At 41.2% G+C, this 18,447-nt stretch overlaps 1 protein-coding gene across 1 annotated transcript; it reads left to right on the plus strand.

The window, feature by feature from the left end:
* Nucleotides 1-1,795: 1,795 nt before the first annotated feature.
* On the plus strand, nt 1,796-18,189 carry LOC122864755 (gonadotropin-releasing hormone II receptor-like). Its single transcript, XM_044172370.1, has 4 exons — nt 1,796-2,116; nt 11,036-11,576; nt 15,297-15,498; nt 17,168-18,189. Exons 2-4 carry the CDS (start codon nt 11,037-11,039, stop codon nt 17,593-17,595), a joined length of 1,170 nt encoding a protein of 389 aa, XP_044028305.1. The 5' UTR covers nt 1,796-2,116; nt 11,036; the 3' UTR covers nt 17,596-18,189.
* Nucleotides 18,190-18,447: the final 258 nt, after the last annotated feature.

Here is an 18,447-nt window from a genome sequence, read left to right on the forward strand (position 1 = left end):
ACCAATAACCAAAGTATATGTAAGGTCTGAATGTGGAGTCAGATTTTTTAACAAGGGGGCAGGGTGAAGCCCATCCCGAATTAGAGGGTTCCATTTAAGATTAAGAATATTGTGAGTAGAAGACTTTCATTTGAAATCTGCATTCAGTGTCTTCACTTGTGTGAGATGTTTTGCAATCCATGTTATGTGATAGTTTTGCAAACAGTAATGAGAACTGTATTAAAGGAACCAGAAATCATCAAGAGTTTAGTGAATGCATTTGAAGTTCACTGCACTTGCAGTCTTAGAATACAGTTGACAGAAGTGCAGAAAAACTGTAAAAGCATTCACAAATTCTGTGCCTGCAGCCCACCACTGATCCCACTCACTTCTATGTGCCTTTGCTCTAACCCCTTACATTTACAGTGTATATGTTGTAATATTTGAATTATCATGTATAGTACTCAACATCAATTATTTCAAATCAAGTAATCTAATCAAGTATGCATTCATCTCTAGGTTCTATGGTCGTAATGTTTTAATATTTTTAGATTTTTGTATTTTTTTGTGTCCCTCAACAAAAGACCAGTTCATTATGTGGACAATTTTTTGTTTACATTTGTTTACCAATATTCATCAACCAATATTTGACCTACACAAATGAAATCTTTAAAAACTTTGAATAATCAGTATTGGTATGAATATCAAAAATGGTATGTCCTCAGTATTGATATGTAGCACACATGGCAAGGCAATGACAGAGACAGGACCATCACTGATGCTGAACCCATCAACCAATATTTGACCTTGCTTTGAGATACATCAGTATTGGTATGAAGGCATGTTTGTTACATCTCAGAGACTTTGCTGAACCCACGTTTAATTCAGAAACACATAGCCCCAAATGCAGTCAGTTTTGAAGATAAATGTAATCAGGTTATTGAATCCATACATCAAATACTGCACCAGTCTATATGTAGCCTGCATGTAAGGCATCACAGATAAAACATGAAATGGATATGTGGTTTTTGTGCTTCAAGTGTGTTTTGTCATTTATGGAATACATATACCCTAATCTGGTGAGCACTTGATAAGTATGAGCATGTCATTGGGTTGTGATATTTTATTTTACCTTGAACAAAATGTTTTAAATTTGGAATTTCTGTCAGATCCCATGAATTATAGAATGAAAAGGAATATGCAGATATTTATTTAACATGTACATGGATAAGGTTGGCTGAGCATACATGCTCTTTTACACTTTCACTGAAAAATCAAATAATAACAAGGAAAGAGTCATGAACAGGACGAGCAGCCGCTCCCACCACGCGCATCACGCACTGTGCGTAGGACACCAAGTGCTGAGGGGGCACCAAAAATAGCCTAATGAAATTTTTTTTTTAAATGCCGGTATTATTTCATTAGCCTATAGAAATATTAGGCACATTTTAGCTATGTATATGTAACAAAAAAGGGGGAACAAGAAAGATATTTAATAGTTGCTGTAGTCTAGTGTCCCCCCGCGCCGGATGGTCCGGCGCGGGCGAATAATAAAGGAATTATGCTTAGGATAAAGGAATTATGCTTAGGATAAAGGAATTATGCTTAGGGCACCAAAATGGCTAGCAGCGGCACTGAGGACGAGTAATTGGTATAGGCAGGTATAGAATGTTACAATTGTGATGTTTAACTGACACTGCAGACAGACACAGTTACAACTGCATGTCAATAAAAACATGATCCTTGCTGAACAAATCTGTGATTAAGCTCTTATCTCCACAGCTCTGCGCAAAGAGCCCATCATGTGCTGGAAATTCCCCCAGGATGTTTTTCTGTGACAAAGGTGGCTACCGCTGCAACATCCCGCACGTCACCCGCCTTAATTAACCAATCGGCATTGATCCTTGTGGCTCCTTGTTCACGCTGAAGATATTCACTGTAGAAACAGTGTGTGCGTGTGTGTGTGTGTGTGTGTGCACAAAAATAATACAAACTATCACGCTGATCCGGTTGAATCGTTGATTTATCAGGACAGAGACCTGGCAAAGTGAGCGTTGGACAGCTCTGCTCTGAAACCAGATTCCTTCAGGTTTTGTCTTCATCTGACCACCAGTACACTGAGAAGATTCTTCTCCAGGTAATTTCACTGCTGCTTGTGTCTTTGTAGTTCAGTACTAAAGTGTAGTAGCCTAATATAAGTATAGATGGTATAGTGCATTTAAGTCAGTATCGGTGTCCGCATGTCGGTGGGGGATGAGGGCGCGTCTCCCCCCAATGTTGAAGTAATGCAGTCTAATATACGGAGATGAGAATATGGAAAAAGTGAGAGAAAGAAGAGAATGCATCCACTCAGACCGTCATTAAACAGAACAGAAGAGTTCGGATTTTATTGCGTGAAAATGGCCGTCTTTATCATGTTACGTTTGAACGGGCTTAAAGAAGACAGAGCCGTTGCCTGTACGAGTTCTTTGGTGCAACAACACATGAACAGCTGCGGTGGTCCGCCAGCAGAGGGCGCACCCGCGCCGTCTTCCACTCATCAGACACTGATATCTGCATGTGCTGGGCAATTACAAATTGTATATACTTTACATTACTGCTGGTCACCTTACAAAGCATGATGTTGTGTTTTACATTTTTCTCGATTTGTTTTCTGAAGCAGTCATTAGTTTCTATAGGCCTACATTATAATAACACTGTACAAAAATCAGGCTTGCAGATAGTTGAAACTTACTATTGATGTCAAAAGTACATGGGGAGCTTGGCGCACCCATTGAAGAGGTAGACTGGAGAGATATAAGAGCAAACCGTCTTCATTACTTGTGCAACTCTGCTTGGAAAATGTAATACAAGGTATTACATCCACTACACAACACCAAAGTCTAGACATAAAATGAACCAAGTCTTTGTAATGAATGTAAAAACTCAGAAGGAGGAATATAGGGAAAATTAAGACTTTGGAAGTAAAATTGAAGGGAGTTGGATAAAATATTGAGGTGACTATAGCTCTGCCTCAAGACATGTATACTGGATATTGAAGACATACAATTACAAATATTGTTATATAGTACTACTTTTGCAATTGCCCAATGGACCCCAAGTGTAAGTTTGATGCCTAATCCAGCCTTCTCTACAGCATTGAGAAACAAACCTTATGATTTTTAAAAACTATCTTGGTCCTGAACTATCACAACTAATAGTTGTGGGCCTGTCTGGGCTTGCCTAGAGAGCCAAGAGTGACTGGTTTTGTCATGGCCGGTGAATACAGGCAACAAGGGAAGGACCGCAATGCAGACAATCGAGGCAAGCAGGGACAGTTCAGTGATTTATTGACAGAAGAGAAGACACAAAAGCTCACAGGCATGGGTAGCGAGTCCAAGCAGTCCAAACTGAAGTTGTATTAAGTCCCCAGGATAGCAGGAATGGGGCTGGGAAAAGGCGCAGACAGACAGGCAGGCACAGATACAGGACTGGTTCTAGGTGTCAGGATACAGGTAGCTGAGGTTCCAAAGCAAAGGCATGAAGCAACGTTGACAATTTTGACAAACTGGCAAGGAGTGAGTGGAAATGGGCGAGTTAAATACTGCATTGTTGATGAGGGCATGTGGAGACAGGTGAGCAGGTGGGTAGGGAAGGTCAAGTGACTGGGACTGGAGGGAAAAGGGTTACTGCAGGGCAGGAGGGAGTCAGAGGGCCTTTCTCAAACCACCCCCTACACCCTCTCCCTACACACTTCTACTTTTTCCACGTTAGGGACAGCCACATTAAAGTGGTCATATTATGCTTTTTGGCTTTTCCCTTTCCTTTATTGTGTTTCTTTTTTGTGCATGTAATAGTTTTGCAAAGTGAAAAAGCCTAAAGTCCACCCCAAAGGGAGTTACCCTCTCCCACAGAAAACACTGCTTAAAAACAGCTCAATTGTAGTCCAGCCTTTACTTCCGTAATGTATCTACGTCACTATATAACATGCGTCATAATGCACACCTAGCTAGTGTGGCATGCCCTCAAACCAAGGTACTTAGAGCGGAGGCCGGAAGCGTTCAGTTTGTGGTATCGCCATGTCTAGGAGACGCTGTATTCGTCAGTGCGAGGGGAAATTTCCTTTGTATTGTCTTCCAAAGGAAGATGAATTGAAGAGTCAGTGGTTAAAATGTATTCCTCAGGACTACAACCCCACCTTTTTTTGTGCTCACTTCTCACTTACTGAGGACTGCTTTGTGAACCGGCAACAGTTCAATTCAGGATTTTCTAAACAGTTTCTCCTGAAAGACACTGCAGTTCCAACTTTGTTTGGCCAATGTGGAGATTCAGAATCACAACCTGTAAGTATGCTTTATTAGTTATGGATTCTATTTAAAATAAACAAGGCAACCTTTTCCGAGTGTGGAGTTGGAGGTTGTAGCTAACCCAGCTAAAATTGTAATGTTGTACCAGGTGTTAAAGCTAGTTAGCTAACGTTCAAATGGTTTTGCTAATCCCCTGTAGGCCCATTTTTACCTGAAATTGTGTTGAAATATGGCGATGGGTTGTGTATTTCAAGATATGGAACAATGCTGTTCTGTGGATATGGATTTATGAGTAACGTATACCAATTCAATTCAGTTCAATCATTTTTATTTATATAGTGCCAATTCATAACAGAGGGGATCTCATTGCACTTTTCCTATAGAGCAGGTCTAGACTGTACTCTTTATAATATTATTTACAGAGACCCAACAAATCCCACCATGAGCAAGCATTTGGCGACAGTGGCAAGGAATAACTTCCTTTAAGAGGCAGAAACCTTGGACAGAACCAGACTCAATGGTGGGCGGCCATCCGCCGCTGCTATGTTACGGTCACAGTCAAATGTAGGCCTCTACTAACTTTGTAGTCAACGTTACTGTGTTCAAATGGTTTTGCTCATCAGCTTTTTTCCCACAAGTATGTAAAACTGTATAAAAAATGGTGATTGTTTTTCAATCACAATAACAGTGTCCAAGTGTGCATGTGGATGTATGTTTATAACGTTACCTTTCAGGCTGAGATGTGAGGGCACCAAACCACTGTAGGTCTCAGTTAATTTGGTAGTGTTAGCTACCGTTATTGTGTTCAAGTGGTTCTAGGCCCACTTTTACTTAAAATTGTGAAGAAATATGCCAATGGTTTTTTGATCATAAGATGTAGAACAATGTTTCTAGTGTGGAGGTGAATTTATGATTACAAGCTGTTATGTTGGCAATCCACTTACGGTATGTTGGGTAACTTGCTGTTTGGCTAAGTTGATAACACCCCTAGTGCTTTTCTACGGGCTCTGAGCTGTTCTGGACTGCCGACAATAGTTCGGCTGGATCCCAGCAAAAGCTACAATGGCTGTTTAAGTGCAACTCCCAACAAAAATCCAATAGAAGTGAGATGCCTCACTCGGTAGCTAAAACGGAGCATTCAAGACACAGGCCTATCACACAGCCTATCACATGCTAATCAGGCACTTAGCAGTGATGAAGTAGATGCAGCCAGAGAACAATAGGCCTGATTACTGATTACTGGGCCATCTTGAAACTATTAGGTCAGTTTCAGGTGAAACTAGCTATTAACAGATACTCAGGCAGATTCCTTCCTGAGGGCAGGGCTTATGTAACTCAGAGTAGTTTAAATTTCCAGTTCTCGTCCAATTTTTTCACAATTGAGAATGACTTCCAGATGGGAGCCGAAACGTCTTGATTCTGAAAACAGTGTCCAGATGACTACGACTGAAACCTTTTCTACGATAGAACACTCCTGGACGAATGAGGGACTACACCGCCTTATTTTGAAGAATTTTGGGCAGAAAACCGTGGATCTGGTTCTGGAACTCGAAAACACAGCCAGGAAATTAGCAGACCACAGGAACCATCTCCGTTTTAATCTAAGATGCAGGCAGAGCAAGATTATTCCCAAGAGCCTACAGATTAAACCACCAGTAAAAGGACACAGAGCAGAGAAGATTTGGAGAAGAAACCTGGCCCAGATGCTTAGTGAAAGGATCAGGAAAACAACTTAAGAATAGACAATTTGAAGAACAGAATAGAATTTTTGCAGAAGAAGTTATCAAGCATTGTCCCAGAAGAAATCCTCAAGAGAGTGATGGACTTTACACAGGTAGCACAGGGTGCACAACATAGGGAGAGCAAGGAGCGGCAAATTAAGAAATTTAACATCCTTTTGAATAAGAAGAATCTAGGAAAGGACCAGCACAACAGGAGATCAGGGACTGAACAAAGTGAGACATGTATTAACAGAAACAATTGGATCAAAAACTTATCAGACCGCATCCTGACACAGGCAGAAAAAGATGTGCTCTCCAAAGGGCTCAACTTTTCAGTTACATCCAACCACATCCCTACAGTGGACTACATCACAGCCACCGAAACAGCCATTAGGAAGAACAAGATGACTGAAGCAGAGGCTGCAGACCTGAGGCTACGTGTCACTGCAACATTAAAGAGTGCCAAACCACCTCCTTCCAACATTACATCCGAAGAGAGGAGGGCACTCTCAGCACTGCAGAAGGATCACAGCATAAACATTCTACCAGCAGACAAGGGTCGCTGCACTGTGATTCTGAACACAGCCGATTATGAAACCAAGGTCAACAACCTTTTTGAAGACACAACCACATATCAAAAACTTAAAAGAGATCCAACCAATGGCTACAAGAAGAAGGTTATAGACTGTCTACAGAAGCTTGAGAAGGAGGAGGTGATAGACAGGCCTCTGTACTACAGACTATACCCTGGGGAAGCCATTCCATGCATCTATGGCCTTCCCAAAATTCACAAAGAGAATGTTCCACTCAGACCCATCGTGTGCAGCACAGATTCCATCACATACAACATAGCCAAACATTTGACTACAATCTTGGCTCCGTTGGTGGGGAACACAGTACATCATGTGGAAAACACACAGAAATTTGTGGACAAAGTGAAACATCTCCAGTTGGACCCAGATGACGTTATGGTTTCTTATGATGTAGTGTCCTTGTTCACTTGCATCCCAACCTCAGAAGCAGTGTCAGCGGTGATGAGAAGACTGCAGGAGGACTCCACCTTGCAGCAAAGGACCAAGCTTACACCTGAACACATATGTAAACTATTAGACATCTGTCTCAACACAACCTACTTCCAATTCCGGGGACACTTCTACAGACAGATTCACGGTTGTGCTATGGGCTCTCCGGTCTCTCCCATTGTGGCCAACCTGTACATGGAACAGTTTGAGAAGAAGGCATTATCCTCGTTCCCGGGCACACCACCAAGTCATTGGTACCGTTACGTGGATGACACCTTTGTGAAAATCAAGAAACAAGACTTGGAAGCGTTCTCAGAGCATATTAATACGGTGGACCCCAACATCAAGTTCACGCGTGAGGATGCAAAAGAGAACCGCTTGGCCTTTCTTGATTGTTCTACTCTCAGAGGAGAGGACGGAAAGCTCCAGATAGAAGTGTACAGGAAACCAACACATACGGATCAATACCTGCTCTTTGACTCACACCATCCACTACAGCACAAGCTGGGTGTAATCCGGACATTACAGCACAGAGCCAAAGAAGTGCCCACAGGCTCAGAGGGTAAGAAGAAAGAGGAAAGGCATGTCCAGAATGCACTCTCAGCCTGTGGTTATCCTACTTGGGCTATCAACAAAGTTAAAAGAGCCAAAAAACAGGACAAAAGTGTAACTGAACCAAGAAGGAACGGTGTCTCCATTCCTTATGTGTCTGGACTGTCTGAAAAACTACAAAGGATCTTTAGACAGCACGATGTTCCTGTCTTCTTTAAACCAGGCAACACTTGGTAAGACAGAAACTCGTTCACCCTAAGGACAGGTTACCCACACAGAAACAGAGCAATGTTGTCTACTCCATTCAGTGCAGTGAGGAAAACTGCAAAGAACGGTACATAGGCGAAACCAAACAGCCACTTCACAGAAGACTTTATCAGCACAGACGACACGCTAACTCAGGATTACAGAGCGCCGTGCATTTGCATTTAAAAGCTACAAACCACACATTTGAAGACAGCGAGGTGAAGATTCTTAGTAGAGAGAAGAGTTGGTTTGAACGGGCGTCAAGGAAGCCATTTTTGTGAAGAAAGAGAACCCTCTTTGAACAGAAATGGTGGTCTGAGATTTAATCTGCCCAAAGTCTATCAGAGTGTATTATCACCTTGGTCACGCCTATCACATGCTAATCAGGCACTTAGCAGTGATGAAGTAGATGCAGCCAGAGAACAATAGGCCTGATTACTGATTACTGGGCCATCTTGAAACTATTAGGTCAGTTTCAGGTGAAACTAGCTATTAACAGATACTCAGGCAGATTCCTTCCTGAGGGCAGGGCTTATGTAACTCAGAGTAGTTTAAATTTCCAGTTCCCGTCCAATTTTTTCACAATTGAGAATGACTTCCGGATGGGAGCCGAAACGTCTTGATTCTGAAAACAGTGTCCAGATGACTACGACTGAAACCTTTTCTACGATAAAACATATGGCGTTTTTTGAAAATTAAACCATGTAAACCTATTCTGGTATAACCAAAAAATAAAATTATGAACCTGAAAATGGGCATAATACGACCACTTTAAGTGCCACCCTAAACCGATTAGGAGGGAGTGGAAGTCCAACCCTCCAACAGCAAGTCTGCATTGATGCTGACTTACTGACCACATGCAACAGCATGTGTTCGTCATGGAAGATGCTCTGTCGTGTGACTACCTGTATAAATGTAAACTGCTCAAACTAAGATAGACATTTAATATTGTCATACAGACATTAAAAACTTAAAGGTTACATTGTATTTAGGATCAAATATGTCCTTCTCTAGTCTAGAAAATGGTAGATGTGTTCATTTGATTGTAAAGTGTTGATGTGTGATTGTATATTTACAGGGACTGTTGCAAAAACCAAGCAAAACAGTGAAAAACGATCTCATCTTCCAACAGCTGGTGGATAATAACAACAGCTTTCAGAAAACTGAATGTCTGTTGAATACTTTATTTATTTTGGATACATTTTTATTAAGACACAACCTTTATTGGTGGTTATTATGAGAGAACTAGCACTGAAAAAGCTACACAAAAAACTACTGAACATTATTGATGCCTTAAATGTATTATTATTACTTATTAAGAGACCCCTTAGCTATTTTATTTTATTCTATTTTATTAAATTTTCTTCTTTTATTAGGTTACAATTCTGTTTACATTGTGTGCTCCGTTTTCTAAAGAGCCTACTACTGATGATGTATCACTTGCCATGTTGTACAATTTCTACTGCTTCCGAAAGATGCTGATACGAAACTACGGTTACAAAAAGTTATGACAATTCCTGTTTCCGCCGGAGAGAGGAAAGTTCGTCCCTGAAGCTTGCGGCTGTATTTATACCCTAAGGGTGCTTCATTACACAGTACACTCCATGACAGAGTGGGAGTGGGGAGGGTCCGGTTTGAGACAGGCCCAGTCAGTGAGATGACTGGAACATGTAGAAAAGTCAGAGGGCATCTGGTGGACAGGTGGAGAATGGCAGTGAATGGGTTTGGGGAAGTGGGAATGTGGTTGGACGGAGGCACAGAGAGGAAATGTGACACGTTTGGTATTAGTATGTATGTATGGTTGGTACGGTGCATATGGTTGTGTATATGAGCACAGAGCAGAGTATGTGTATATGCACATGGAAAGGTAAAATAAATGTGAAAATTGTAATTTTGTTTTTTTAATCTGCAATAACTTATTTTCTGGCCACTTGGGGGCAGCAGAAACAAGTTGTGAACACAGCATTGACACATTATCACCTTGCTGATGTGGTGAACTTGTTAGCAAACAGTCACTTATTTACAAATCCAGCAGTTTCAGAGCAACATTATTCATTTGGAGTGATGTTTGTGTCACTTGATATTCACTCTCTTTTAGCTCTGTTTTCAGTGTCTACCAACTCCTTTTTGGTTGTTTTCTGTATTTGGTTTTGTTGTCTGTTTTTGCTTGTGTCATGAACAGGTGTTATCCATTAGACTGAAACGAGTGATTTAAGTCACTAAGTTTGTTCAGTTAGGAGAGGTTGGTGAATCTGACTTTGAACACTCGTACGAACAAACCTCACAGAAAAACGTTTTGGATAAGAATACAAAAATGTTCTTGCATAAGGCCCACTCACTCTGACTTACTATCATTGGCTGTATCCATGACCTCAGTGGAACGTTTGGAACCATCAAGAATACAGACATAAACAAACCCATGACCATGCGCACAGTAACCCATTTTCAGTAGGGGGAGGGCTGCCCTGGATATGTGCATGCGGGCAACAGCTTAGATGCACAAATAAACAACTGACAGATGTAGTATCACATTTTCATCATAAACAGTATGATCCATATGATGGATATTTCAACCTGCAACAAGCTCAGCTGCAGCTGACTCCCTCAAAACTCAAAACTGCAAAGAAAAGAAAAACATACATGTATGGGCTGATTACCGCTTTGTGTTTTATTCAACATGTTATTAATGATGCATCATGTTTAAGATACTGTAGATGTCCATCCTGTCTGTCTCATCTCTCTGTCCTCAGAATCAGCAGCTTCTTTCTCTGCACACAGTGTTTGTTTTTATCTTCTTGCCTCCACAGGTTGATGGTTAGTTGCAATTACTTTGAGATTCAGTTTTAACAAAATAAGAAAACACTGTGTAAATCATACATATGTTTATCCTTCAAATTTACCATATTTTTCATACTTGATCTACAGCAGAAAAATGCATGCACAAGCACTTGAATAGAAACTTTTATTTTTATCAGAGATTATTTAAAAAGGTACATTTCTATTTACAGTGCCCCCCCCCAGCTATTTGCAAAACACAGGTTGTAAAAGAAATGTATTTGATATCATAACTTAAAACATGCAAGCAGTCTCAGGGGGTTAGTTATGTTGTGTTGGAAGGTCATTTCCCAGAAGAAGATCACTGGCTTATGTCATAATACTGCCATAGTAATGTCAGTGACCGTGTGCTTGTCCATCAAAACAAAGCTTTTGTTTTCTCCCTCTGTCACAGGATGACAAGAAACCTGTCTCTGTGGGTTTCCACACATGCTGATCCTTTACAGAATGGCTCTGTCTTCTCCCTGCTGAACTCGTCTGCTCCACCCTCCCCTCCACCCTGGGAGGCTCCATCCTTCACTGTGGCGGCCCGCTGCCGTGTAGCAGCCACGCTGGTGTTGTTTGTCTTTGCTGCTGGCAGTAATCTGTCAGTCCTGATCAGTGTGTGCTGGGGGCGGGGTCATCGCCTGGCAGCACACCTGCGCCCGCTCATTGCAAGCTTGGCATCAGCTGATCTGGTGATGACTTTTGTAGTGATGCCACTTGATGCCATTTGGAACATTACAGTTCAGTGGTATGCTGGGGATATCATGTGTAAACTGCTGTGTTTCCTCAAGCTCTTTGCCATGCACTCAGCAGCATTCATACTGGTGGTGGTAAGTCTGGACCGCTATCGGGCGATCCTTCATCCTCTGGGTTCTCTCAATGCTGGGCTCAGGAACAGACGCATGCTGCTGGTGGCCTGGACCCTGAGTCTGCTGCTGGCATCTCCACAGGTACCCCTAACCCCAGGTTACACACTGAGCTTCAGGTGAAGGCCTTTATCATTTTCACCAGCTGGTGATGAGTCTGAGTACACATGCTTAATGCTAGGGTAGGTAATGTATTTCAGAAACATTTTTGTTATATTTGTTGAAATTATCTTTACATCCCAACAGTAAAATCAATAAAAGGGCGGTAAAAGGGGGGGTTAGGTGTGGGCTGCACTTGATAACTGTGGATGCTAGGTGGCAGCAGAGTGCTTGAATCATGTTGACAGGACTTTAGGATAATACACCCTCGACCACAATGTGGGTTGTAATGGCAGAGTGGCGCTGTCTGTATTTTTCCCACTCCCGAAGGGGAACTTCGCTGAAAATTTGAGCCAACATGTGAAATTGTTGTGTCTTGTTATTATGTTTGTAGTGGAAGAAAGTCACAAGACCTTTATTCTTTATTCGAGCTGATATTCATCTGCTGGCCTTCATTAAGTTTGTTCCTGACATTTATTCAGCTGTTTCTTCGCTGTGGAACCGGATAAACGGTAAGAAGAGACAATGTGTATATGTGTGTACCTGTGTGCATTTATTTTTATTTATGTGTAGTCTACTTGTGTGCACGCTAAAAAGCAAGCATTTTGTAAATGGTATCTTTGCATTTGCATGTCAAAATACAGATAGATATAGAAGATACACTAAGATATTAAGGGCAAAAAATCCCAGGGAGAGTGTGTATTTTCGTAGCAACAGGCCTTATCATTTAACAATAATCTGTATTTAGCATTTATAAGCCTAGTACTTATCAAAACACCCAGTACTGTAACAACGTGCTTAAATAAAAAGTTTAAGCATCTTTTCATTGGCATATATCATTTTAGCTATCATTACATCCGCAATTACAGCTGGATGCGTCTGGTTTTATTCTGGGTCGAGCCACAAATGTTTGTGTTTTCCATTTAATACTTTAGGTCGCCTGATCTGAACCCGACTGAACTGGCATGCCCTGAAGGACTTTGTGCAACGTGAAGCCAAGCCAACATAGAGGAACTCATTGCTGCATTGATGATGCTTCTTCAGTTCATTAAATCCCTGCAGCATCAGAAGGTAGCAGGACTGATATTGTAATGGAGTGACTGTGGCCAGGGAGGGGAGCTGCTGCAGACACTGATTAGAATAGTAGCTGCACCTGTGCCTGATGAGGACTTGAAAGTGTTGAAAGGGAGAAAGTTGAGTGCGGACACGCTGTTCTGGGGATCGGCGCCTGGTGCGGACTGTAGTGATGCAACCTTTTGGATGTGTTGAAGAACACATAAAATTAATTTACATTAGATCCTGACCGATCCTGTGGGGAGATTTAAATAATCAATGAAAGGACACTGCTGTGCCTTGTGCTTAAATGTGCACAGCATCTCTCTTAATCGGGAGACCCTAACCCTTCACCCCATTTCACCCACCCGCAACCCACCTGCTATTAATCAGAATGTTGAATTATAAGCCCAATAAATGTCTTGAATGTATTTATTGTCTGCCTTGATTAGTTGTGTGAGTAACATTCAATGATCTTTAAACATATGATGTTTATAAAAAATGACATAGTTAAGAAAATGTATAAATGAAAGGAGAACCTAATAATTAATAATGATCATTAGTTAATAGTAATGATAATCGTCATTCTGGGTTTTTGTCCTGTAATTTATATTTTGTCTTGAGTTTTTGGGAGGTCTTTGTATAAGCTTTTAGCTTCCTATAGGAACTACTGTAAAAACTGAGTAGTTTCTTGAAGAACCTCTAGGTTATTCCAAGAACTCAGACATTCCTCAATGCTGTTAGAGGTGTCTGCAAGAACTTTTGGGATTCCTCAGTATGAAAACTGGTTCCTCAAAGAACCCATTTGAATTACGGTTCCTAGAGGATCTTAAGGATATATATCCTATACTGTGAGGAACTTGAATTTATCTCACTTTGCTCTACAAAGGCTTTCTTCTCCCATGTTTTTGAAATGTACAATAAAGTCAGAGAAAGTTGGCAACTCAATATATATAGTTCCAACAACAATAATGATAACATAATAATTATAATCTCAAATTATTAATAAAATATTATTATATTTTAATAGCCTACTAACCTGCATATTGCATTGATTATAATGGACGCAATAGGCACGTTCTATTCCTCACTGCGTCTGCATTGAGAAACCGGTGCATACAACTTCCTGTTGTCAGCTATGGCTTCCACTAAATTGCTCCACAACCTGCCCAAAATTTTTCATTTGTTACATTATGTATCCAGTGCTACTAACCATTATAGTTTTGTTGTTTTTGTTGGATCAATTTGTCAATAAGTGGCAAAAAGAAACTTGCCACAGGAAGTTGTATGCAGTGGTTAAGCTGTTACCATGACAATGTGAAACGGGTTTATAGACCACAATAAGGCAAGGCTTCTCTCATTAAAAAAACAACTACTGAACAAGGTCCCTTGCTTGACAGGAAGAATTTAGGATGACTGCCTTATGTGCATGGGTGGATTACCTAACTGGCCTACCGGGCCCAGGGGCCCAAGGGCCCAAGGGCCAGAGCCTCTGTGTGAAGTCGCTCCATATTGCATAGGGGTACAGAGACTTTTTGCAGGGTAGGGCAGGATATTTGAGGTGCTGAGAGTGCAGCCTGTTGAAGAATGCAATTTAAAATATATTGCATGCCAGATAACCTATATTGATTGATTTTTAAAATTTTTATTATTATGTTTTATTTTGTTTGTGGACTGTGTGCTCCTTTATGTTCCAGTGTTAGACCTTAACTGGGACAAGTGAGATTCCTCACATGAGCATAAAAAACTGTTTTGAATAGATTATAGGGGCCCACCTCTTGCAAAAATCAGAGGATCACCTATTTATTGCAGATATAATATCGTAAGCCTATTATTGTCACTTTTCAAGAAAGAGAAGCTTGAGTGGGCTACAAATGTCCATTCCCATTAGATTAAGAGTATAGAAACTGGTTGATGGAGGATATTAATAAAGTTTGTCACAGGTCACATTAAGGTCAATCTGTGCATGATCTTGATAACTGTGCTTGTGTAAGCAAAATGGATCACTGCCGGACACTGGAGCAGCTAAATGAAAACTAAGAACAGAAAAACAAGCAAGTGGAGGAGATATTTTACATCATGTTCCCGTGTTTCCAGTTTTTTCAAAAACATTCATGGACAATGAGAACAATAACATTGTTGAGGCTCATGAACCCACCGTGGGAGGTGGTTCGTTACAGCTGCTCACTATCACGTCAATGCACACATGAATAGAAGTACTAAGCAAATCAAAATATAATACACTATAATACAGCTAAGCTTATTAGCAGAACTGTCAATGCTATACCACCAGGGCAACTGTTTGCAGGTTAAGCTTTGTTTGTGCTCGCACGAGACGCCATGGCGCCGGCCAACGCAGAGCTGCAAGCACGCACAGAGGTGTTTATGGTCAGCGCGTTGTGTGTTGCAGTATTCTCCAACACACCAGGGGGCGTACAAACAAAATATCCTGTGAATAAGCAAGATGGTGAAAGGTGCGATGATGTCATTTTTGGCCCGCGGATCCTCGCGCCATGGACACTGCCTTGAGATTAATCCTAACCCTACCCCTAACCCACCATGGAGTCAAAGAACCTCCATTGTTCGGTTCTTTGTGTTTTTCTGTGACTGCATGCAATTCATTCTTCATCTCTTTACACTCTTCATCCTCAGCTGTTCATCTTTCGGGTCATTAAAGCTGATGGGGTGGACTTCACTCAGTGTGTGACCCATGGGAGTTTCCAGTATCTCTGGCAGGAGACGGCATACAACATGTTTCACTTTGTGATGCTATATGTCTTCCCCCTGCTTGTCATGACTTTCTGCTACACCCGCATCCTCACCAAGATCAATGGGCAGATGCACATGAGCAAAGGTTTGTGACTCTCAAAAGCTGTGACGTAGAATCTGGAGTGGGACATTTTTAACCCTTTCCTCCCAACAATCCACACAACTGCTCCAGTAACATTTACTCAGAGTACTTTTTAATTTACTTTTACCCAAGTACATTTTTACAAAAGTAATTTTACTTTTTCTTGAGTAAAATGTCTCTGAAGTAACAGTACTTTTTCTTGAGTAAATATTCTAGTACTGTTTCAATCCCTGCTATTGTTAATAATAACATTGTACTCACCAAGTTAATAGCTGAGATCTGGGAACATGGTGACATCATTAAAAATAAGTCCAACAGGTCCAGAAAAATGAGCAGTCAGACAATCAGACAGGTTGGACGGTGTAGTCCCTCATTCGTCCAGGAGTGTTCCATCGTAGAAACCCACACACAACCCACTTACCACAGTGTATTAACACCGTGGTCAAGCCAATCATATGCTAATCAGGTACATAACAGTGATGAGGGAGGTGCAGCCAGAAAACAATAGGCCTGTTTACTGGGCCATCATGGAAACAAAAGAAGGTCAGTGTCAGGTGAAACTAGGCAGGCAGACACTCAAAGACTCCTTCCTGAGGGCAGACAACACAGGCTTAAATTTCTGAGTTCTCTGCATTTTCAGAGAATGACTTCCGGATGGGAGCAACACAGAGTAGCTAACTAAAAACCTTTTCTGACAGTTCTCAGAGCATTTTCACAAAATTATTACCCAAACTGTCTGAGAATGACTTACTCCTTCAACTTTGATCCTGTGGTTTACCCAATGAGGATTGTTACTGATACCTTGATTCTGGACAATGGTGCTAATTCAGTGTCAAAGATGAGTTGAGCTTAAACTTAAAAGATAAAGATTTACTTTTGCTAATCCTGATTCTACTGAAATGAATTGATGTGAGGGCCTTTCACAGATTGTAGAGAGAGCTCAGAGTTGTTACAGTGCACAGTGTTATAACATACAGGTGATGTGGCTGATGATTTGAGTTAGTTTGGTTGTAGTGAAATCTTGTACCTGGCAGTGGGAATACCTGTAAGAACGCCAGTGCAATCTTAAGGAACTGTGCGCTGTGGAATCAGCACCATGGACAGCACTTGTAACAGCTCAATTTCAAATTAAGTGGTTTAGATAATCTGGATAAACTGCTGGTTTGTTTGCAACCAGTTTGATCATCAGACCGCTTGTATTTCTTGACCTGTCAGACTTTTACTGATGTCCCTGTGCTCCCAGAACTCAGCTATTAACTTGGTGAGTACAATGCTATCACGACTGATACAAAATGATGGACAAAACTATGAATATAAGACTAAAGGTGTTATAAACTGGAATTATCCTTTAAAGCTTTGTAACTGGCTTTACATTATACAGCTGTAAGGGGTATTTATTGTTGTTGTGTTTTAACCACAGCAAAGATGATAGTTATTGGTGAAAGTAGCAACAAAAAATAGCTTTAAAGTTACTATGTACAGAATTTGAAAATGTCCAACTTTGTAGTTGTAATATCAGAAAAGACACTGTGGCAGTCAGGAAGCATCCCTCCCAAACACCCGCATCCTAAAGTAAATAGTCCCCATCTTAAGGTGGTGATTACCTATTTGCTTACATTTATGGAATGAATGCTTTCCTATATTAGTTTTTGCCCATGTTGTGTTTCTGCAGATGGTGAGCACTGGCTGAGACGCAGTGGAACAGACATGATACCCAAAGCCCGGATGAAGACGCTCAAGATGACCATTGTGATTGTCAGCTCCTTTGTCATCTGTTGGACACCCTACTACCTCCTGGGGATCTGGTACTGGTTCCAACCAGCCATTATCCAGCACACACCTGAGTATGTGCACCACATACTGTTTGTCTTTGGCAACCTGAACACATGCTGTGACCCGGTCATCTACGGCTTCTACACGCCGTCTTTCCGGGCCGATCTCACTGACGTGGTGGCATGCTGTTGTGGTCTCCAAACCAACAACGCCTCGCCTCGCTCTGTAGATCATCTGTCTGCTCGAAGTGCTGGAGCTGCTGTGGAAATGGAGTCTGATCTGAGCTCAAACCAGCACAGTGGGAACCCCAGTGAAAAACAGTGGTGATCTGACTCTGAGGAATTAAGCATTGTTACACTATATCCAGTGTACTTAATGCAGGTGTTAGCTGTTTAATGCTCAAGGAAATCCATCATAATAATAATAATAAATACATAATTGGATGGCGCAACAACTTGACTTTTCTTGCCCTTTAGAACAGTTGTTTTGAGCTGTGGAACGGTGATCCAGAGGGAAACACCTCTCTCCTTAACATATGCACCATTCTGAAAATAATTGCCCTTACTGGTCTTGTATGGTTTCTCGCCAGATTGCAAATGAAAACGAATGTGCTGCAAGACCCGTTCTCTGTTAAATTACTGTATATCAATGAAATATCAATATGTTTTCTGTCAGGCCAGCTGGAGCTGGACACGTTTTACCTAACTAAGTCTTTTTTAACGCAATAGCTCTATTTTTAATCTTCTGAGACATTTTAGTCCTCCATCTCACCTAACAGCTGTGTCGGTCCACACTAGTGCTAAGAGACATTTATTCATTTTATTTTATTTATTTATTTTTATATAGTGCCAATTCATAACAGAAGTTATCTCATTGCACTTTCCGTACTCTTTTTAATATTATTTACAGAGACCCAACAAATCCCACCATGAGCAAGCATTTGGTGACAGTGGCAAGGAAAAAGTTCCTTTTAACAGACAGAAACCTCAGGCAGAACCAGACTCAATGGTGGGTGGCCATCCGCTGTTGCCGTGTTGAGTTGAGAGAGCGAGAGAAGGGGGGTGGGTAGAGGGAAGCACAATGCAAATTCCACCTAGAATTTTAAAATAGCAATAATGTAATGGTAGTGGTAACGTCAATATTAATAAAGTAATAATAATAGGAATGATAGTCATAGGA

This window comes from Siniperca chuatsi, linkage group LG17 (assembly GCF_020085105.1).
Source record: "Siniperca chuatsi isolate FFG_IHB_CAS linkage group LG17, ASM2008510v1, whole genome shotgun sequence".
Classification (NCBI taxonomy): Eukaryota; Metazoa; Chordata; class Actinopteri; order Centrarchiformes; family Sinipercidae; genus Siniperca; species Siniperca chuatsi.